Source organism: Ascaphus truei, chromosome 4, assembly GCF_040206685.1.
Source record: "Ascaphus truei isolate aAscTru1 chromosome 4, aAscTru1.hap1, whole genome shotgun sequence".
Lineage (NCBI taxonomy): Eukaryota > Metazoa > Chordata > Amphibia > Anura > Ascaphidae > Ascaphus > Ascaphus truei.
Window position 1 is genome coordinate 108382782 of NC_134486.1, and position 24035 is coordinate 108406816.

A 24035-nucleotide genomic window follows, 5' to 3' on the forward strand; every position below is an offset into this window, starting at 1 on the left:
CAATTCCTACAGATAATACCCCCTTCCGCACGCTCGTGGGTAAAAGGCAACGCTGCTGAAACCCTAGCTTTGGCGGTCCAACTCGTGGAGAACTTCCATATAGCTGAGGAGCAGGCGAGTGTCCTGGACCCGACGGATCCGACTCCACCGGCACTTGCGGACGTCCAAAGAGGGAGGTCGGATCAATGGGGAACCTACGGCCCGTTCTTATTGCAACTGCCAAGTCCAACGGAAGGAGCAGTCGTTCCAGCCAGGGTGGAATCCAAATGCTGGTCCCCGTTGAGACCCTCATCCCCTTCATGATGTCGGCTGGTCATCAAATGAGAGGAACTTTCGAGGACGTCGCCCACAGGACCCCCCAGATGCCTGGTCTCCAGTATCCGGTCCAGCGGAACACTATCCGCAGCACCCTCCTGCAAGGGAACCCTCTCCATGTTCCGCCTGCGGAGAACAAGGCCACCGGTACGTGGACTGTCCACAGATGGATTGTTCCTTCAGCAGGACCATCGCCTCGGCCTTCACTGAAGAAAGTTACAAGCCCTGGCTACTTCCAGCCCAGGTTGGGGAGAAAACCCTCCAGGCCCTTGTAGATTTGGGCTCTGGGAAAACTCTGGTCTTCCAGGAACTGTTACCGCCTAACGTGTGTTCTTTTGACTCCCATTGGAGTATAGAATGTATACACGGCGATGTAAAGCGGTATCCGACGGCCAAAATCCGGCTACAGGTAAAAGGCCAGGAGGCTTACCTCAAAGTAGGAGTCACTCCTTGGCTCCCTGTCGCCGTTGTGCTCGGCCGGGAATGGCCTTTCTTTTCGGACCTAATGGCTCCAGTCTCACATGAGGAGCCTTATTCTATGGCTCAGGAGAACCCTGGCAAACTGTTTCCCTTCTCGGCAGACCTTTTTCCCAGTAGACACGGGTTCAAAAGACTCGGAAGCAAAGATGCATGGACAAACAGGACTGGTTGCTGAAATCTGGGTCTCAAGGTGACCATTCTAATAGCCAGAAGTCACAAGTGATGACTGGGGATGGACAGAGGGAGGGGGATATGGGCCCTGGAGATTTACCAGACCTATACCTCCCTGATTTTCGCCAGAGGCAAAGGGAAGACCCAGTCCTTGCTAGACAGTATGACAAGGTGGTGAAAATTGATGAACAGATTTTAGATGCACAGGGGGTGATAGTATTCCCCCATTTTGAGCTATAAAAATGATATCCTGTATAGGGTGAATAGGCAGACACAAACAGGGGAGGGCACCAGACAGATATTGGATCCCAAGGCGTTTGTTAAATCTGTGTTCACTCTAGCCCATACTGTCCCTTGGGGTGGTCACCTGGGCAGGGATAAAACATTGGACCGTATTTCATCCTGATTCTATTGGCCAGGGATGCATAGTGATATTGCTAAGTTATGTGTGGCATGTCCGGAGTGCCAGCTAACTAGTCCAAAGGGACAAAAACCAGCCCCTTTGGTTCCTCTACCCTTGGTGTCAGTTCCTTTTGAGAGGATTGGGGTAGACTTGGTAGGACCTCTAGAACCTTCTGCGATAGGACACAGGTTTATTCTTGTAATAGTTGATTATGCAACAAGATATCCTGAGGCGTTCCCCCTGAGAACAGCAACGGCGAAGCAAGTAGCCAACAAGTTGTTGGAACTGTTCTCACGGGTTGGACTTCCCCAGGTTATGTTGACAGACCAATGTACAAGTTTTATGGGTAAACTGATGCAGGATGTCTTAAAATTACTAGAGATCAAGTCTGTTCAGATATCGGTCTACCATCCACAGACTGACGGATTGGTGGAAAGATTTAACCGAACTCTAAAAGGGATGCTGAGGAAATTTGTAGATTCAGAGAAGAGAGCTTGGGATGAACTTCTCCCTTTTCTGCTGTTTGCAGTGCGGGAAGTTCCCCAGGCCTCAACGGGATTCTCTCCATTTGAACTGCTCTATGGCCGTCAACCCCGGGGTATCCTAGACCTCCTGAAGGAGTCCTGGGAGGAACAGCGGTCCCCTTCTAAGAATACCTGCAATATGTACTAGACCTTAGGAAGCGCCTATATGGGGTCGGCTATTTTGCAAGGGAGAATCTTAGATCAGCCCAGGACAGTCAGGAGAGACATTACAATCAGAATGCTCGCATGAGAGTGTTTCACCCGGGAGACCAGGTGATGTTATTATTACCCAGTTGTGAGACTAAACTCCTGGCCAAATGGCAGGGCCCATTCGAAGTACTCCGCCGCACGGGTGATGTGGATTACGAGATCGCTCAACCAGGAAGGGTAAACAAATTTACCATGTGAACTTGCTGAAACCCTGGAAGATGCAGCGGTCTCTATTCATCCACCCGGTGGATGAGGAAATGGACTTGGGTCCTCAGCCCCCACGGGAGAACATCGTGGGTGACGATAAAATCCCAATGGGTAAACAGTTGTCCTCTGAACAGAAAGGGGACTTGTTAGCAATAATTACACAATTCCATGATGTTTTTTTCTGATTTACCAGGGCAAACTAACTTAATTTCACATGCGATCGAGACAGCACCTGGGGTAAAAGTACGTTCCCGTCCTTATAGGTTGCCAGAAAGTCGTAGGGCCCTGGTAGAGAAGGAGGTACAAGAAATGTTACACTTAGGAGTGATTGAGGAATCATGCAGTGAGTGGTGTAGTCCACTAGTTATGGTCCCTAAACCCGATGGGAAGGTAAGATTTTGTGTGGACCTCCGAAAGGTCAATGCGGTATCCAAGTTTGACGCATATCCGATGCCAAGGGTGGACGAATTAATTGACGCCCTTGGTAACGTGGAATATATATATCCACGCTGGACTTGACAAAAGGATACTGGCAAATACCCTTAGAGGAAAAGTCCAAGTGCAAAACAGCCTTTGCCACTCCCATGGGTTTATACCAGTTTGTGACAATGCCATTTGGACTGCATGGAGCCCGAGCCACATTTCAGAGGCTAATGGATAAGGTGCTGAGACCCCATAGGACTTATGCCGCAGCCTACCTTGATGACATTGTCATTTATAGTAAACACTGGCGGGCCCACCTAAATAGGCTGAAAGCGGTCCTCAAATCTCTAAGAGAGGCAGGGCTCACAGTCAACCCTAAGAAATGTGCCTTGGGTAAGGCGGAAACCAAATACTTAGGGTATGCAGTGGGAGGTGGAAAAGTAAGGCCACTAGCCGACAAGATAGTTGCCCTGAAAGAAGTTCCGACCCCCCCCAAAAAAACACAGGTACGCTCTCTGCTGGGTTTAGCAGGATACTACCGGCGGTTCATCCCCAACTACTCAGAAGTGGCAGTCCCTTTAACGGACCTAAAAAAAAAGTTTGCCCCTACACAAGTGGTATGGTCAAGGGAGTGTCAGAGAGCCTTTGAGGACATAAAAATGTGTCTATCAGAGGGTCCCATCCTTGGAAGCCCTGACTTCAACAGCCCTTTTGTAGTGCAAACAGATGCATCAGAGATAGGGCTAGGGGCAGTGTTGTCACAACAGTTTGAGGGAGTTGAACACCCTATCCTTTTCCTGAGAAAGAAATTGTTCCCGAGGGAAAAAAACTACTCAGTGATTGAGAAGGAGTGCCTCGCAGTAAAGTGGGCAATCTAGGCTTTGAGGCATTACCTGGCAGGAGTCCATTTTACTTTGGCGACGGACCATGCTCCACTGAAGTGGTTAAATAGTATGAAAGATTCCAATGCTAGGTTAACTAGGTGGTATATGGCCCTCCAACCCTTCTCATTTGAGATTCAGCACAGGCCGGGAAAAGAGAACGCAAATGCTGATTTCTTTTCTAGAGAAGGGGTGGATGGTCAGGCTTCAGCCATGCGTAGCCCCAGCCACACCCTAACAGGGGAGGAATGTGACAGGGTGAATAAAAGCCACAGCTATATGCCTGGCAGACATATGTTTAGTCTGCATTGCAGCAGTGATGAGGTTAACTTCAGCTGGGAAGCTCATGGCAATTAGTTGAATCCCAGCTGCCTAATCAAGGTGTGTTAAAAACCCCAGGATGTGCACACATGCAGCAGGCTGGTCAGGAGACAGGAGTGAGTTACTGAAGAGATTACTGATACAAGGTCTGTTTGCAAAGTACATGGTTTATGAACTGTCTGGCTCCTGCATGCAAAAGAGTAGCTGCCTTATTTTTGCTCTATCTGCTACAGAGAACCTTATTTTTTGCTCTGTCTGCTAGAGAGAACCTTATTTTGCTCTGTCTGCTAAAGAGAACCTTATTTTGCTCTACCTGCTAAAAAAAAGCTATTTTTCTTTTGTTTGCTGATGAGAAGTTATTTGTTTTTGGTGTGCTGTATGTTTTAAGGCTAAAATAAATAAGCGTTATTCAAAGAACCCGCGTGTTTAGTTGCATGTACTCTGCAACAGGGACAATCAATGATGAGGTGACTAAAATAGAAGTAGCAACAAAACTTTATCACACCAAGGAGTTCAAAAAGGTTGACTCAGATGTTCAAGAAGCAGTAGACAAGTTGCAAATCAGTATTTAAGAGGTAAAAACAAGGAAATTTGACAGAGATGAGGAGGACTACATTAGATCAATTATAGGAGTTGGAAAAAGGTGAATGCCAATAAAAATGATACCAAAAAGAACTTTCAGAGGTGGGAACTGAATAATAACTATAGGAGGAATCTGACAGGGAATGAAAGAACAGAGCCTAGAAGAAATGAGTATCTTCCCCTACAAATAACGGAGACATAGGAAGAGACCCCATCAATTAATGATAATGATAAACGTAAAGATGAAAACCTTATGAATAGACATGATAATAAAGACAATAAGAGTAGATCACCACCATTGTCTGTAAAAGGACCAAGTGGTAAAGATAATAGACACCATATTAGGTCCCCAGAGATAACGGTCAAACAGAGAACACTTAATAGGTCCCCTGAAAGGAAGGAGACCTTTAGAGGAGCATATAGAAAATCACCAGATATGACAGAGCAAAAAACAGAGGAATACAGAAGAGAAGACGGGCTTAGGGAGACAGAGAGACCCCTAGAAGGCCACCCTTGGAGCAAATCAAGTAAATACATCCAAAGCCCAAGGAAAGACCAAAGGGGAGGCGTTGATAGATTATCCAATCGTCATTTTTTAGAACAAATATAATCACTGCGCTTCTCCATGTAAAGAGCATGCAGCTAGTGAAGGAAATGGCCATACAAATGTGCAAAACAGAAAGTGAATCCCTGCGCTTCACCCAAAGGGGTATAGCAATCAATGGGGAATATATATATATATGTATGGTGTAAATACTTATAAGAAAATAGGAGACTTTTGGTATACATCCTTTGATCAAATAATGCCAAGCCAAAAGTCTCCTTTTTTCTTATAGGTATTTACAAGATACATATATATATATATATATTCCCCATTGATTGCTATCCCTATGGGAGAAGCGCAGGGATTCACTTTCTGTTTCGTAATTTTTTAGAGGAAGCCCCCCATCACAGCAGATGGGAGGATCCGAACACATACGCAGCTTTGGAAGATCAGAGCGGGGGATGTCAGTCACCAAAACCCCAAAGACAAAGAAAGCGAAGTTTAGAGGAAAGAGAGGAGGGAGGAAAAAAGGTAAAGAAGTTAAATCATTAAATAGTATTTTCAATTTGAGTAAAGTAATTTAACCCTTGCCCAAAGTTCGATTTTAAGTTAAGGTTTGAATTTCACACCTACCATAGGACCTAGTAGCTTTCAATTATTTATTGATGCCAACAAGTATCTACGTAAATTAGCTTTAAAACGGTTCTTTTTATTGAAAAATCAGAGCACTAATGTGACACAGTCCATTACAACTACAGGAACCAATGAAGAAGAACCTGAGTTTTTACATACTAATTTAAAAAAACGCTCAACCTTTTACCCTAGTTTTAGTAAGGGAACATATTTGGAAACATCTTGTTGTAAAGGATCTTGAAAAGTTACAAGGAAGTAAAACTCCTTTTATTCATAATCTTAGTGTAAGAGAGCAATCGGCTCTGAAGGAACTAATGGATGACGAAAAAATTATGATTAAACAAGCTGACAAGGGAGGGGGAGTCATTATAATGGAGAGGGACTATTATGAAAAAGAAGCTGAGAGGATATTAAATGATAATATGACTTATCCCACTTAACATTCGGGATGCACATTGATACCCTGACAACCAAGACCTATGCCAAACAAGTGGTACTTTAGGGGAACAAATCCTCCCTAAGTCTCCTGGTCAGAAAACGTATCGCACAGCAGATGCTAATGCCAATTATTGACTATGGAGACATAGTATATGGCTCGGCATCTCAAACCCACCATAGCAAACTTGACACCCTCTACAATTCAATTTGTCATTTTGTTCTCCAATGCAACTATAACACACATCACTGCGAAATGCTCAAAGAACTAGATTGGTCATCACTCGAGTCTTGGCGCAAAGTTCACCTTTCCTGTCTTGCCTTCAAATTCTTTATGGGCAAGCTACCCAGCTACCTGAACAAGCTCCTCACCCCTAACACATGCAGCACCTATCACCTGAGATCAGACTCCAAAAGACTGTTCATGGTCCCAAGGCTCAACAAAGTATCCGGCCGCTCCTCCTTCTCTTACCGTGCACCCCAAAACTGGAACAACCTACCAGAAACTCTTACATCCACCACCAGTCTAAGTTCTTTCAAATCTAAGGCTGTCACACATTTTAATCTGGTCTGTAACTGTTTCATACGCCCATAATATAAATTATCTTTAACTGTGCATGCAATGTTTTGTATATAATGTATACCCTGCTCATTATGTAACTGTATTTGTAAACATGTATTATTTGTCTTAACTCTGTGCCCAGGACATACTCGAAAACGAGAGGTAACTCTCACTGTATTACTTCCTGGTAAAATATTTTATAAATAAATAAATAATATGGAAAATTATCAAGTGACCCCACCGGTCAGTTTTTAAAGGCACTAAATGTATTTTTATTAGATGGTATGCAACGTGGAATACTGAGTAAAAATGAATTTGACTATATCAGCAAGATTAAACCTACGATACCTGTATTTTATTTTTTACCAAAAATACATAAAAATTTGTAAAAAACCCCAGGGAGACCAATCATATCAGGGATTGGGTCGATTACTGAAAATTTGTCAGAATATATTGACATTTTTTTAAAATAAATATGTATTAAAATCCAAGTCTTATCTCAGGGACACTATGCAAATTTGAGATATTTTAAGTAAGACAAAATGGGAGAAGGGTTTTATTCTAGGGACGTCGGATGTCACATCTCTCTACACATCTATTGGCCACATACAAGGGCTAAATGCAATTAGAAGAACACTACAAAATGATCCTAGTCTTGTTGTGGACCAAGTAGATTTCTTGGTGTCGGGTATTGCTTTTATTTTGGAACATAATTATTTTTCTTTTAATGGCAGTTTTTATTAACAGAAAAACGGCACGGCCATGGTGACCAGGTTCGCACTTAGCTATGCCAACTTGTTTATGGGTATCTGGGAATCGGATTATATCTGGTCCCAGAACCCATTTGGTGCGGACCTGGTCCTCTGGCATAGATACATAGATGATATTTTTTTCATCTGGAAAGGAGATGAGTTGAATTTGAACCGCTTTTTAGATTATATAAACACTAACAATGTGAATCTCTATTTTACCACCAAATATAGTGAGAAAATGGTGGAATTTTTAGATCTTGCCATTTTTATTGAAGATAATAGTATCCAAACCAAGACTTTTTTTTTTAAATCAGTAGATGCTAACAATTATATTTTAAAATCAAGCTGCCACCATCCAGGGTGGATACACAATATTTGGACAAATGAAGTGCATTAAAAGGAACTGCAGCAAGAACAGCGATTACGTTAGTCAGGTAGGATAATTAGAAAATACATTTCTAGATAGGAACTACGATGTATCAATAGTGACATCAGCTCGATTGAGAACAAATGAAATTAATCGTGATACCCTCCTCCAGCCCAAAATTAAGTTAGGGAATCAAAGAAATTTCCAAACAGCTTTTAGAACAAATTTTAATAGGAAGGCAAGAGACATCAAAAATATTATTAATAAACATTGGTATATTTTAAAAGAAGATGCAGTTCTGGGGGAGATTTTGGAAGAGAGACCCCAAATAATTTTTAAAAAAGCATCCAACCTGAAGAGAAAATTAGCACCAAGTGCTTTTAAAACAAAACAGAGAGAAACGTGGCGGAATAAGCCAAAGCGGTTCTTTAAATGTAAGGCCTCATGTAAGGCCTATTCTTTAACGTCCTTGGATAAATAAGAGTGTAAATAAAAAACAACGGGTGAAGTGTTCCCAATGAGACAGTTTGCGAACTGTAGGACAAACTTTGTGGTATACCTATTGGAGTGCCCTTGTGGCCTCCAATATGTAGGGAAGACGATTAGACCATTAAGAGTTCACATTCTCGAACACATAGGCAACATTACGAGGAAACTACTTACCCATAGTCCTTAAACATTTTTTAACGATGCATAATGCTAATCCAGCAGGATTGAATGTGTGGAGAAACATTGGAGAGGGGGAGACAGAGAAAAAAAGACTTATTCAGAGAGAAAGTTTCTGGATTTATAAATTAAAAACACTCAAACCCCACGGTCTCAATATAGACATAGACATTACTGCATTTTTATAAAAAGAAAAAAAATTCACATACATTTTTTATATAAATAGATACTCTGTTTAATAATAAAAGGGTTTTTAATAATAAAAGTCAATTTTTTAATAAATAAATGTCTTTTAAGAGTTTAAAATAAATATTTATTTTTTACAAATTCTGAAGAATGCTGTGAGATTTTGTATATACTATTCTGAAAACCATTTCTTTGAGATGAGTCTTGCTTCTTTTGTTTCCCCTCTCTGTCATTTTTGCTTTTTGCACAAACCCAACTAAGTTGATTTGTCTTTTGATGTTTTTTGATGTATTCTAATACTATGTTTTCTTTGTTATCCATAGGAATCTTCCTGATGGGTTATTTATTTATATATTTTCTATATTTTCTTGTGATTAAAATTGTGTGTGTGATTAAAGTTGTGCTTAGCAAGATTACATCATGATAGCTAACCAATATGGCAAATATAGGGGTTATACTGTTACTGGTGTATATCGTGCTCTATGAGAGGACATCATTTTGACATGTATTTCATTAGCTGTGGCGATTGGATGAGCTATACAATAAAGATTTGGCAGCCAAGTGCAAAGTACTATTGACTCCTGACGAAGCCATTTGCGAAACGCGGAATCAGACGCACGTTGAGTCTTTGGTACTTGCTGCTGTTTCTGCAGTTGTATCTGGGTCTTGTCGAGCCGTCACGTGGGGCGCAGCTATCGCGAGAGGAGGAGAACCCGGAAGTTCTGTGATGCAACCACTGGAGGAGACGTCAGCACAACGGACCCTCCGTGAGAGCTGTCTACATCACGGTACTCTCTCCTCTCCACTCCCGGGCAACTCTGCGCCGCACCTTATGCTGAAAATGCATGTGTATGGGGCTGTCCTGTGAGTTTCCCCTGCCTACACCATTTGTATGCTGTTCATTATGAATACATCTTGTTGATCTTACCTTTACGGTCTCATTGCTTTTTGTTGCTATCTCCATTTTTACTGGTCATTTTTAATTTTTTTCTTTTTCTTTATTTGATTGTGTGTTGTGCCTTCATTTGCCTTTGATACCTATTGGTATCCTTCCTGCTCTACCCTTGAGATTGGGTTATTATTATTGTTTTTTTGTGTTTTTTTGTGTGATTTCTCACACTTTTTCACTGTATCTGTCATCCCAGCCATTCGGTTTTGAGAAGTTCTGTGCTTACAGAGTTGCACTATATATCTTTCTGTTTTATTCCTTATGTACCCTTCAGTCACAGATAACATTAAAAAAAAAAATCTCTGTTTTTAAGTCAAACCTTGCTAGCTTTATTCAATGTACCATCGCCGAAAGAAGTATCTCGAAAGCTCACATAAATAAAAGCATTTCGTTAGCCCCAGAACTGTATCGTCTATTCATTTCTGATTATTAAAGCTCGGCTAACACGGTACCAAAACCTCTACATCAAAATATGTAAGATACCAGATACCAGAAAGAGACAAGCGACAGGGTACCTTTAGGGGTCACATATAAACCACACCTAGAAGCCCTACGCAAGATCGCCAGGGAACTACAACCCATTCTCCAGGAAGATGCTAGACTGCAACAGGTATTCCTTGAAACACCCTTATTATCATACAGACAACCTCATAATCTCAAGAAAATGATGGTGAGGAGTAAAGTATTCAACAGTACAACTGAATGCGGGACAAGACCATGCCAGGACGCAAGATGCAAAACCTGCGCAATGCTCCACACAGCGGGCACAATACAAATACCACACAGAAATCTGGAGTACAAAATCAGAGGAAGGTTCAACTGTTCTTCCAGCAATGTCGTGTACCTCATCATGTGCAGGGGGCTGCTGAAATGCCCAGGGGGCTGCTATTAAATAGAGAGATGGGACAGGGGCTAAATAAGAGAATGAATCGGCATCACACACGGAACAAGAGACAGTCCTATCGGCGAACATTTCTCTGACTCTGGCCACAAGATGAACGATCTGAAAGTGGCCATACTAAAAGGTAATCTTAGAACATAGAAAGAGAGACGGTTGCATGAATACAAATGTATGCAACTGTTTGGGACACTAAGCGATGGCCTAAACCGAGACCAAAGTTTTATGAGTCACTACTGATATGAGAGAACTCTCTTCCCATGAGTGCTAAAGGCCATGTCTATACATACTGCACTATATGTATGCACACACAGGGGGTATACACACATACATTGATTGATATATATATATATCAGAGATGAAAAGCGCACAATCCATAGTGTTTAAAAGAATAAAAAATAGAAATGTATTAAAAATTATGACAAACGCCCACTCACATGTAGCAAGACATAATCAAGCATAAAGATACAAGATGTCAGGTTACCGGAACCGGCTCTGGAGAATCCTGTAGGTGTAATACAGCAGACGTATGTGGGCACATGTGAGACAAGGAAAGGTACTTTTAATAGGCACCACTTTAAAGTGTGACCCAGAGGTTTTTGCAGATCCCAAATCTGCCCTTATCTGGGTGTCCCTTATCGTAGGGGCCTTCCTGTTTCTTGTAGGTCTCTACTAGGCCAAGGATCAACTCGGACCAGGGATTTAAGAACGACATCCAGAGTGAGTGATAAGTGCTGTAGGTCGCTTCTTGACTCACACCTGGCTCTGTTGGCTCCCTACATTCGGAGGATTGGGTATAATCTCTCTTCTCTTTTAGAGCCACCCTGTCTGGATTCGGGGCCATTTGTATCTACCGATCTGGTACCATGTTCTGCTGCGGCAGGTTACCCATGACATCCCAGAATGTGCAGATGGTGGGAGTGGGACTACCATGGATCCCTGTGCTATCTGCCATACACGGTGGTGAATTAGTGGGGTGGCAAACTTCTATACTTAAGAGGTGTAGTTTTCAAGTCCCCCGACAGGATGACTTAGACTTTAGTATATAATGCTGGGTACCTACCGTGTATTCTTTCAGTTTTATTCTGTTTGCCTTTCTCTAGTATCTGTGCCTCGGCCCCATAGAAAGTATGCTTACAATAGGGGATTTAGAATGAGTACACAGTGCTAGCCTATGGAAGAAAGATGAACAGAGTTTGTGTATAGGCTAGAGGGAGTGCTGTTGGGTAACAAGGGGATGCATAGGATTGATGAACTCCAGTGCATAGTTTTTATTTTGCTATTAGGTAGATTGTCTCTTTCTTTTTCTATTGTTGGGATTTTAGTATGTTCCATCAAGGTCCAGTAGGGGACGCAATTATGTTGCCTGTTGTGTGTATCTGTGTTTGAGAATACTGACTTTCCCCTAGAGTTTTTTCTAAAAAGAAGTTACTTATCTTTATCAGGGACTGAGGGCTGTCTTTGAGATGTTTCCCTCTTGTTACTCTCTAGGTGATGCGCGTATTGGTGGCTTTGACCATGGGACTTCACAGGGACTGCAGAACAGAAATGTTCTGCTCATGGATTTACCTTCCCTGAGCTCAGTATTTTTATTGTACTACTGTTTTTTCCTCTCCCTTCCTCTATTTCCTTCTGTGTTTCCCCCTTCCTCCCCCCTGGTCAGTTGCTTTGAGGTTGGAGGAGTGATGAGGGTTGCGGGAGGCAGGAGTGTTTACCATTTGGCTGGGTTTGGTTTCCAGGGTGACGAATTAGCCTGAAACAGCCCACATTGTGCAGGGATATATGTACATGCGTCTGAGGTAAGATTGAGGAGGGCACTATGAGGTTCTGTCCTCTATCTGCTAGGACAATAGCATTATAGCATTTTGCAAGTTGATAAGTTTATTCACTGCACACAGACCCTACTGGGAGGACGTAAAATTGTGTTTAAATACAAAGGGGGTTGTTTTTTGTCCCTCTGGAGCCACTATAGGAGAGTCAGCTGTGTTTTTGGCATCTAATTACAATGTTTAATACACTATATTTAAACCCAGTGTGAGGCACACTGTTGTAGGGGCTTGACAAAGGACCGGGAGGTCCGAAACATTGCTCCATTTTTTCCTGTACCTGATTGATTAATAGATTGATGCAATAAACCTTTTTTACACTGGAAACTTACCAGAGAGTGCTGCGGATATTTTTTCCTGTCTATCTATCATTGTCGCTGGTTGGTGATCCTGGCTACACTGCTAGCACCCTGCTCCTAAATATTAAAGATAAATTATTTGTCCTACTCTTAGAGTACCCTGAACATCTTTTCATTTTGTGTGTATGTATGTATGTGTGTGTGTATAAATATATATATCTATACACATACTCTCCCAAAGATACACAAGAGTAGTGTTGCGCCCACGGGTAGACCAATCATCTCGGCTCGGGGGGTCATTATGCCACCCTATCTCACAATTTGTGGATTTCTACATGCCGCCTCTGGTAGCCAAGATGGGTTCATACATCAGACACAACGGATTTTATCAAGCAGCTTAGTGACCTTTCTGTTGATATAACAGACCTCATATTTGTCACTTTGGATGTGTCCAGTTTGTACACTAACATCCCCCATATTGAAGGTCTAGAAGCTGTGCGTATGAAATTTGAAGAGTTTGGTGTACAACAAGGTCCCCCTGTAGAATTTCTGATGCTACTCATTGAGGTTATCCTGCACAAAAATGTATCGCATGTGCAATGGGTTATGCGCTGTGGACACCGGCATTAGTTGTCAGGTTATGACGTCAGAACGGGCCGTTCTGATTGCAGAATTGAATTCCCTCCGGTTGCAGGCCTGGATGGAATGACTCCTGTCCAGGTATTGGTTAGGGTTATGGGACAGACAGGTGAGGTGCATCTTGATACTGATTGGGTGATGGTGATTGGTGTATTTTGTTTCTGGTGTACTCTGGGTGGGGGTATATATGTGGGTCACTCACACTTGGTGTTTGCACGGCCCTGAGGAAGGTCTCCCTGTGGGACCGAAACATTGGCTTTCGTGTAACTGTTTGTTTTTGAATACAATTACCTTTTGGATTACTCTTTGCTGTATGCTGTCTCTTTTACCGGTTTTTGGACTGGTAATTATGCTATATATATATATATATATATATATATTTATATATATATTTTTTTGAAAATCTTGGTTGTGAGTGTCTGGAGACCATTTGATTGGTCCGACGGTCCGCCCGCCCTTCCACGGCTTTCATTGGCCGGTGTTTCCCCCCCCCCCCGATGGCCTGCCCCCCAAGCTCTCATTGGCCAGTCTACTCTAAGCCACTGTTTCACTCACACACCACACTCTCACCCGTGTGGACTCCTCACACCTCAGAAGCTTCCTCATACTGTGTGAGCCCTGAGATTTGTGAGCCTACCCTGCGGATTACATCCGTAACAAACACACACACCCCTGGAGACGCTGACAACGACACCAAAAGTACAACACTCCACCCGCTCCGGACTTGCCCCGCTCCCACTATCACCCCTCAGGCCCTCCTCAACGGCTGTCCGCCCCAGCTCTGTTTTTGACTCCCCCCAGGTCCGTATTTGCCCCTCCCCAGCTCCATTTTTGCCCCCCCCCAGCTCCGTTTTTGTCCCTCTCCCCTAGCTGTTTTTGACCCCCCCAGCTCCATTTTTGATCCCCCCCAGCTCTGTTTTTTACCCCTCCCAGCTCCGTTTTTGACCCCCCCCAGCTCTGTTTTTGCCCCTTTCCCCAGCTCCATTTTTGACCCCCCAGCTCCGTTTTTGACCCCCCCCAAACACACACACACACAGAGTGACACACTGTGACAGCACAGTGACACACACACACAGTGACACACAGTGACAGACACACTGATACACACAGTGACACCCCCCTTCCGCCCCTGCCTTTCCCACCCACCCCTTCCCCCCCACTCCTTCCATCCCCCAACCACTGCCTTCCCTCCCCCAACCCCTGCCTTCCCCCCCTGCACCTGCCTTCCCGCCCCAGCCTTTCACCCACCCGCTGCCCGCCCTCCCCTGCCTTCCCGCCCCAGCCTTTCATCCACCCGCCGCCCTGCCTTTCACCCACCCAAAGCCCGCCCTCCCACCTCTGCCTTTCACCCACCCGACGCCCGCCCTCCCCTGCCTTTCACCCACCCGACTCTGCCTTTCACCTGCCTGCACCTGCTTTTCACCCGCACGCCCTTTCACCCACCACCCGCCCGCCATTCACCCACCACCCGCCCGCCCCTGCTTTTTACCCAATGCCTTTCACCCACCCGCCCTCGCCTTTCACCCAGGTGCCCTCCCGCCCCTGCTTTTCACCCAATGCCTTTCACCCACCCGCCCTCGCCTTTCACCCACGTGCCCTCCCGCCCCTGCCTTTCACCCACCACCCGCCCATCCCTGCTTTTCACCCAATGCCTTTCACCCACCAGCCCTCGCCTTTCACACACGTGCCCTCCCGCCCCTGCCTTTCACCCACCCACCACCACTCGCCTCTGCCTTTCACCCACTCGCCGCCCGCACTCCCGCCGCCCCGTCCCCTCCCGCCCGCACTGCCGCCGCCTCACACCCCTGCGCCCCACAGCCGCCGCCCGCACTCAGACACCTGCCACACTCGACACACACCCACCGCCTCCCGCCCCAACATCACTGACCAGCTGCCGCACCCACTCACCACCCACCCAGCGCCTCCCGCCTCACACCCACCCGCCGCACTCACACCCCTACGCACTGACATCACTGACCAGCCGCCGCACGCACTCACCAGACACCCGCCGCCTCACACCCGCTCACACCCTAGCAGGAGCCCCACCCAAAGCCAGCACTCACTAACCACCCACCACCCGTACTGAACACCCACCCGCCGCCTCACACCGTAGCAGGACACACACCTCACATTTTTACATCACTTATGTCACCAAAATATACATTGTACTGTGGTGTGTTTACAATAAACCATTTTTAAACAACATCGTATTACATTTTCTTCCATTTTTCTTTTCAACATTATTATATAACCTTTCCACCAAATAGTCAACCTATTGTTCCCCTTTTTATAACTAATACTACTTATTACGGATTTACATCCCGGGCAACACCAGGTATTACTGTATCAGCTAGTATATACAATATATATATACTTGGCTGCTTTAAACCAGACCAGTGTGCCTTTGTCAAGAAATTCTTGATATATCTATCACCTTAAATTACAATGTCTGTGATTCACGTCAAAATCTAGAAGATAAAGTATTAAAACAACCAAATCTATTTGAAGAATTCTTTATTTCTTCCACATGATGGCTACATTTATCTGGGGCAGCTAAATCTTTACAAAACTGATATTGTAAAGGTCTTCTTCAAAGTCCAATTTGCTGAAGCTATACAGATTAGAAAAACTTCAAATCCTTTCCCAACTACTGGACACTCTCTAGGGATTCTCAAATAGGTCTGTTCACGCATTGTAAACATAAATCTTTATCTTAGTAGAGACCTGAAAGAATGTTAAGTCCCACAGTACGTATATAAGCATTTGCAGGGGTGTTGAAGCTTTTTGCCAGTACTGGAGCACGAGAAGTACATTATCATCATATAATAATATCCTAACTTGAATTCGAGTCAAACCTGCTCCAGCAGAAAATATGGCAGCAATATTTCAATATTCTGAATATTTTCATTTTTTTAGGACCCCAAAGACATTTACAGTTTGTTTAGTTTTTTTCTTGACTACTGCCATTTTTACTCTTGCTGATCACCAAACTGTCCTTTTGACATTTGCCCAGATGGAACGTTTCATCCCCTGAGCCGATTTTATTTCGTCCCAGTCCAGTTTGGTATCTGGAACTTCTCCTTCAGGTTCTGGATCTATGCGGACTGCTCCCTTAGGTGAAGCAACAATCCGAGGCAGGGGGCCGCACTCCTCTCTAAATTCTACTACGTGAAGGCTTTTCTTATCTGCCAGCTCTTGGTGGGTCTCCTGTTTCAAGAAAAAACAGGTTGGTGTTAAAAGTAACTATCTTCATGTCACATCAATGCATCACACATTTTTAACACTTTCTTTAAAAAAGCATATAGCATAGCATAATGAAGTCACAAGTACTGTACCAGAAGTACAGTTAAGTCCGGAAATAATTGGACACTGATACAAATGTTATTATTTCGGCTGTGTGCCAAAATAAGTTACAGTTAAATAATGAATATGGGCTTAAAGTGAAGTCTATCAGCTTTAATTTGAGGGTATTCACATCCAATTTGGAGGAAGGGTTTAGGAATTACATCTCTTTAATATGTAGCCCCCTCTTTTTCAAGGGACCAAAAGTAATTGGACAATTGACTCAAAAGCTGTTTCATGGACAGGTGTGGGCTATTCCATCGTTATTTCATCAACAATTAAGCAGGTAAAAGATCTGGAGTTAATTCCAGGTGGGGCATTCTCATTTGGAAGCTGTTGCTGTGAACTCACAACATGCGGTCAAAGGAGCTCTCAATGCAAGTGAAACAGGGCATCCTTAGGCTGCAAAAAAAAGAAGAAAATCCATCAGAGCGATAGCAGGAACATTAGGAGTGTCCAAATCAACAGTTTGGTACATTCTGAGAAAAAAAAATGCACTGGTGAGCTCTGCAACACAAAAAGGCCTGGACGTCCACGGAAGACAACAGTGGTGGATGATTGTAGGATCCTTTCCATGGTAAAGAAAAAGCCCTTCACAACATCCAGCCGAGTGAAGAACACTCTCCAGGAGGTAGGCATATCATTATCCAAGTCTACCATAAAGAGAAGACTTCACGAGAGCAAATACAGAGGGTTCACCACAAGGTGCAAACCATTCATAAGCCTCAAAAATAGAAAGGCCAGATTAGACTTTGCCAAACAATATCTAAAAAATCCAGCCCAGTTCTGGAACAGCATTCTTTGGACAGATGAAACTAAGATCAACCTGTACCAGAATGATGGGAAGAAACAAGTATGGAGAAGGCTTGGAACGGCTCATGATCCGAAGCATACCACATCATCTGTAAAACACGGTGGAAGCAGTGTGATGGCATGGGTATGCATGGCTTACAATGGCACTGGATCACTAGTGTTTATTGACGATGTGAGAGAAGACAGAAGCAGCCCGATGAATTCTGAAGTGAATAGGGATATATTGTCTGCTCAGATTCAGCCAAATTCAGCGAAGTTGATTAGACTGCGCTTCACTTTACAGATGGACAATGACCCAAAATATACTGTGAAAGCAACCAAGGAGTTTTTTTAAGGCAAAGAAGTGGAATATTCTGCAATGGCCGAGTCAATCACCTGATCTCAACCCGATCAAGCAAGCATTTCACTTGCTGAAGACAAAACTTAAGGCAGATAGACCCACGAACAAACAACAACTGAAGACAGCTGCAGTAAAGGCCTGGCAAAGCATCACAAAGGAGGAAACCCAGCGTTTGGTGATGTCCATGTGTTCTAGACTTCAAGCAGTCATTGTCTGAAAGGATTCTCGACAAAGTATTAAAAATGAACATTTTATTTATGATTGTATTAATTTGTCCAATTACATTTGAGCCCCTGAAATAAGGGGACGGTGTATGAAAATGGTTGCAAATTCTAAACATTTCATATGATATTTTTGTTCAACCACTTGAATTAAAGCTGAAAGTCTGCACTTCTATTGCATCTCGGTTTTTCATTTCAAATCCATTGTGGTGGCGTACAGAGCCAAAATTATGAAAATTGTGTAAGTGTCCAATTATTTACACAGTGACGTTGGGGGGGTTTGTTTTTGATGGTCTTGAAATGTCACTGTTTCAGGTGTGCTAGCACAGAATGTTCAGAGCCAAGAGATCTATTCAAATGAAATCTATCAATACAAGAGTTTAAAAGAATGTTTTTATCAAGAGAGTATCCATTATAGACGAGTCTCTCTCGTTGTGTCCAATAAGCAAAGAATTACCACAATAATTAATAAAACAACATTTGCTATATTAAAACAAACTTCCGTACCTGCTTTGCTAGTCCAAGGAAGAGTGCCCTTGTGAGGTTAAGAAGATTGACGGATCCAGAAACCTTTGCATACATGTCTTTGATTCCCATTAATTTGCAGATGGTGATAATAGCCCTGTGGCAGTGGAGACCATAACCTAGAAAAGACACATTTAAGTTAAGTGTCACTGCAGATATAATTCTTTTCTAAAAATAAAAATAAATAAATCAATACACAACTAAAAATAAATCTAAATAATAACACAAAGGTACATCATCTGCACATTGTGAAGCCTGAGAGGTATAATTGTTCAGCCAGCATAAATATTTAGATGTTACTGTACACTAGCCACATATACTGTAATAGGACTCTTCTTTATATGTGAGACACTCAGAAGTGGAGGTATCAGAAGTTACCTTATACATTTAGGTATCATTTTTATTTTGGTAGAATGACAAGAAGCCTGAAAAGTATCTAGTGTTTTTCCAGACTACCTCATAATAATAAATATCCCAATATATTTAATTTTCTAATTAAGTGGTCAATTTAAAGTATTTTTGGGATAGATTACATCTAGGGTTGCCAGGTGTCCGGTTTGAACCGGACAGACCAGTATTTTGCCGATCTGTCTGGTAAAAAATGAGAGGTAATACCGGACATGTATGTGTCCGGTATTTTCCCTCTCTTGACGTGCAGACAGTGCGAGTGTGAAGGGTGACCGGGTGCAGGGGCTCTTGCCTCTGATTCAGAAGCAGGCTGCAGTGTATGGTAACCAGGGCAATGGGCGCCGTCAAGCCAAGGAGAAGACTAACCAATGGGAGGGCTCAAAGTCATTAAGGGCATGCACAGTTCCCCCATTTGCATGCTGGAAAATGTTGTTTCCTTCCAGCTTTGCATGTGGGAGAGGAGAGAAGTGCTCCACTGTGTTCCTGTCTGCCAGGAGGACATTCACAGGTAAGATACCAGGAGGGGGAGAGGATGAGGAAGGAGGATGAGGAGGTGGTTAGGAAGGAGGGGGCGGGGAGGTGGTGAGGAAGGAGGATTGTGGTGAAGGTGAGGAAGGAGGAGGAAGTGGTGATGGTGAGGAAAGGGGAGGAGGTGTTGAGGTAGGACGGGGTGGTTGTTTGAGAGGAGGATGAGGGCGGTGAGAGGATGAGGGGGGGGGGGTGAGTGGGAGGATGAGGGTTGCAACAATATTGGAAGTAGTGGGCTAGGAGCATTAAGATCAGTATAGCTCGCCATGTATGACTGCAGGTATGTTATTTATAAATTATCTGACCGTTATGTCATTTTGTCCTAAATTTCACTCCACGTATGCACCAATTTGCACTATTCTATTTCGTAAAAAATGCTGGGAGGGCGCTCAATCCCTAAACCCCACCCTGAATTTTTTCCAAACTAGAATATGAAATAGTGTAAATTGGTACATACGTGGAGTGAAATTTGGAAACAATTACGTAACTGTGTGAAAATGTATAAATAACATACCTCCCCACCGACTTTGAGCGCGCCGCATTTTTCACTGTTGTGTCCAGTATTTTTTGAGAAGCCACCTGGCAACACTAATTACATCCACCAATGTGATGTAACACCACATATTTCAGGAAAACACATAGGGGCCTATGCAGAGAGCAGCGAATTTTCGAAATTCGCCATTTTTTGGAGAAAATCGCGCAGAAAACAGCAGAAAATGGCGAGTTCCGAAAAACGCGCCAATTTTTCTTTTCTATTTGTAAAACTCGCCTCGCGGCTGGCGAGAACCTCAATCTCGCCAGTTTTAAAAATATCCTAATGCAGAGAGCCGCGAACGGCATCTAGCGGCTGTTCGCGCCAATAAAATGGCGCGATTGTCTCCTTTTTGCCTCGCCAGAAAAAATTGGCAAGAAGCTGCCGCTCGCGGCCATTGCAATGGGAAAAAAAAGGCGCGAATTTGTTTTTAAACGTTTCTGAAGCGCGCATCTCGCCAATTTAAACTCGCCACACGCATCCATGTTAAACATAGCAGAATTCGCACTTTTCTGCATATGGAGAATAAAACTCTCCAAAAAAGGTACTTTTTACTAAATTCGCCATTTTTAAAATTCGCTGCTCTCTGCATAGGCCCCTAAATGTTTTGTTTTTTTAATGTAGATGTGTTTACCTACCGGAGTTTTTTGGTGGGCATAGCTAAACTATGTATTTAGTTACAAATGTAGGAACTTTAATAATAAAAAAAAAAGTACACAAGAGAGGACAGAAATACAACCACAAATGCTTAAAATACACCTGATAAGCAACAAGTGGAATAAGCAGCCACAAGAAAAAAAGCAAGAAACAAAACAAAGTTCCCCTAATAGAATTATTGACCTTGGAAAGCCCTGAACATGTGTTTGCCATTTTGTCTTTATTCAAATATAGCGCTGAAAATGTACTCTAGTCTGCTATACATAATGAGACACACTAAACAATTCAAACGGGCTACTGACATAAATAAAAACATATAAATAAAAACAATGTGAGAGAGTGCAGGCCCTGAAAAACATATGACATGCTAAATATTGGTCATAATAATTCTTCCAGAACTTAGTTAAAACAGTTTGCTTATCAAAAGACTATCATATGCTTTACTTATACGCAATCTGCTTTTTAGTATTTATAATTGCTCTGATTTTCCAGGACTACTAAAATGAAAGAAACAAGTTCTCATTCCTCTTTGCCATTAACCTAAGCTTGGAATATCAGGCTTTGCAATGCCATTGTTCAGTTCACTGAAGTCAATGAAATCCATGATATTTAATGTGATTACAAGTTGTACAGAAGAAAATCACAAGCACCCTTCCCTTCCTTTTATAATATTGGATACCATGGCAGGGTAACAGTGACCTGCGAGGCTGGTCAGCAGCTAGTGAATGAGTGCATCCATCCCACTGTTTTTCAATGTGGCAGTCCAAACAATTGTACCGATTTTATGTCTGAGTAACGTAGGCACTAAATTATTGTTCAATTTGTAAGAACACCAAGTTCCCAACAGCGCGCACACACACACACACACACACACACACACACAAAAAAAAACTACACGAACAATTTAAAAAGAAAGGAAACACGAGTCCAGCTACTGAAATTAAATATTTCAACCATCTACTAAATTAAACTGTGATGAATAGCCTTTTACAGATCATTCAGATGAAAATATATCTAAAACGTGTTCCCCTTATCCCTGCAGTAGGGGAATCAATATATTCCTCACATTGTAAAACAAAAATGGCTTCTGGTGCTTATAGTTTGTTTTTTCAATTATAGTTTAAAAGAAAAGGAAGAATATTAGTGCAGTAAAGCATGCCCTGCTGTAATAGAATTTCCCCCATTTACTTGGAACAGGATTGCTTTACAAGGCAACGCAATTCATCTGCAGTATTAACATTTTCAGCTCCAATAGGCTCCACCGGCTTTTTATTACATGACATGAGGCTGTGAAGGCAAGGCATTGCAGGACATAGGCTACTAAGGTTACAAAGTGGCGGTCTACCTGCATATAACCCACTCTCTCATGATTTAGTTACATTTGAACCACTGTACATTACATTCATGCAAAAACACAAGCTCAAGATTGCATCCTGTTTGGCGCTTTTGCAGAATTGGAGCACCCAGCAACTAAGCCGCAACAGGCACACTGGGCTTTTGAATGATCATTTGCCACGTCAATTGGGCCTCTGATAGACCTACTTCACTTTATAATATCCCTTAGGAATATCCTTTTACTGCACTTAAAAAATATGACCTGATGCAGTGAGGTACTGAAGTTATGTATGAACAATTACATAAAATACCATTTTTTTCCCATTATAATAGTTGAACTGCTGCAGTATTAAGTTAAAGTGCTGAACCTCCTCCCAGAAACCCCCAAAACAACAACAGAAACACATAGCTTGCATTTCTTCTACTATAACATGGCTGATGTATACTTTCCCTGCTAAAAAAAACAAACATTCACCATAAGGCTTCCCTAATCAGCCTTTTTTTAAATTTTATTTTATATTGTTAACTGTATTAGCTGATAAGACAGCATCTAAAGTACTGTAACACTGGAGACTAATGTCTTGTTTATTGCAGTGAGTGAATGATAGATGCAACTTAAAGACTGCGAATCAGCCCAGCTCAAATCACTTTCCAAAAATGATGGCAAAAACATGATGGCTGCTAAGCCTAGTTTTGAATTTCTTATACAGCCTAACCGCGTTATAGCGCGCCCCTACATAACGCGGTTTTCACGTGGCTCACTGCACACACTCTCACTGCACACTGCACACACTCTCACTGCATACACTCTCACTGCACACTGCACACTGCACACACTCTCACTGCACAGACTCCCAGCACTCACTGCACACACTCTCACTGCACACACTCTCACTGCACACTGCACATACTCTCACTGCACACACTCTCACTGCACACTCCCAGCACTTATTGCACACACTCTCACTGCACACTGCACACACTCACTGCACACTCCCAGCACACACTCTGACTGCACAGTCTCACTGCACACTTCACACACTCTCACTGCATACTGCACACACTCCCAGCACACACTGCACACACTCTCACTGCACACTGCACACACTACCAGCACTCACTGCACACTGCTCACAGCACTCTCACAGCACACACTCACAGCACTCACAGCACACTACACTGCACAGCACACTCACACCTCCCACTCCCCCTCCCTACCTTTGGTGTCAGCTGCTGAGATCGGAGCGGAGCTGGCATCAGGAGGAGGGGGGGTGGTGTCAGGAGGAGGGTGTCGGGAGGATGTCGGGAGGAAGGGTGTCGGGAGGAGGGGTGTCGGGAGGAGGAGGGAGGGGGGTGTTGTGGATGCCGGTAGGGGGGGGTGAGTGAGGAGCAGGCTGGGACTCGGACGGCCGCGTGGGCTAGGCCCAAAACTGATTATGCCGCGGAGGGCCGGTAGCTGTGGGGGCCTCGGGGGGTTGAGGAAGTGGATGCCGGTGGAGGGGGATGGATGCCGGTGGTGGGAGGTAAGGAGCAGGTTGCAGCTGGACTCGGAGGGCCGCTGCTGGGGGACGTGTAGGGCTTCCGGCCACCTCTTCCTTCCTTCCCGCCTTACTCCCTCCCTCCCGATCGGGCGGCAGCCATTTTTTTAAAAATTAGCGCGACCCCGGTTCTAGCGCGGTCAGATCGGGTGGCCCCCGAGGACCGCGCTATAACGGGGTTGAGCTGTATTTGTAAGAATACATTTTGCATTTTACTTCCCCATAATGGAGAAGTAAAAAAAGTAATGAAATCCAAATGGATCCTTGCATGGTTGTTTATCTGGATCAAACAATGTCTGCAAAGGTCATGCCTAAAATCTTTACTCATTCCAAGAATTATACTTTGATGCTATTTTAATTTCCAAACATCTTAATGCATTTTAATTGTGAATGTATTACTGGGCAGTCTGTTGCCTAGACAGAGTGCACAAAAGGTAAAAAAGACAATACAGAGAACAACCTTTAGTTTTTGTTTTAGGCTCTGTGAGACAAATTAAGACGACGTGCATTAAACACGGTTACT

At 43.4% G+C, this 24035-nt stretch overlaps 1 protein-coding gene across 2 annotated transcripts in view; it reads right to left on the reverse strand.

Annotated features, from left to right (window-relative positions):
* Positions 1-15770: 15770 nt before the first annotated feature.
* Positions 15771-24035, reverse strand: part of MRPS5 (mitochondrial ribosomal protein S5) — a 182121-nt gene continuing 173856 nt past the window's right edge. For both annotated transcript variants that reach the window (XM_075596375.1, XM_075596377.1), the window contains exons 10-11: positions 18497-18633; positions 15771-16480 (exon numbers count right to left, since the gene is read on the reverse strand). In XM_075596375.1, coding sequence (XP_075452490.1) covers positions 16256-16480; positions 18497-18633 — 362 coding nt within the window. In that variant the 3' untranslated portion in view covers positions 15771-16255. The remainder of the gene's footprint in view (positions 16481-18496; positions 18634-24035) is intronic.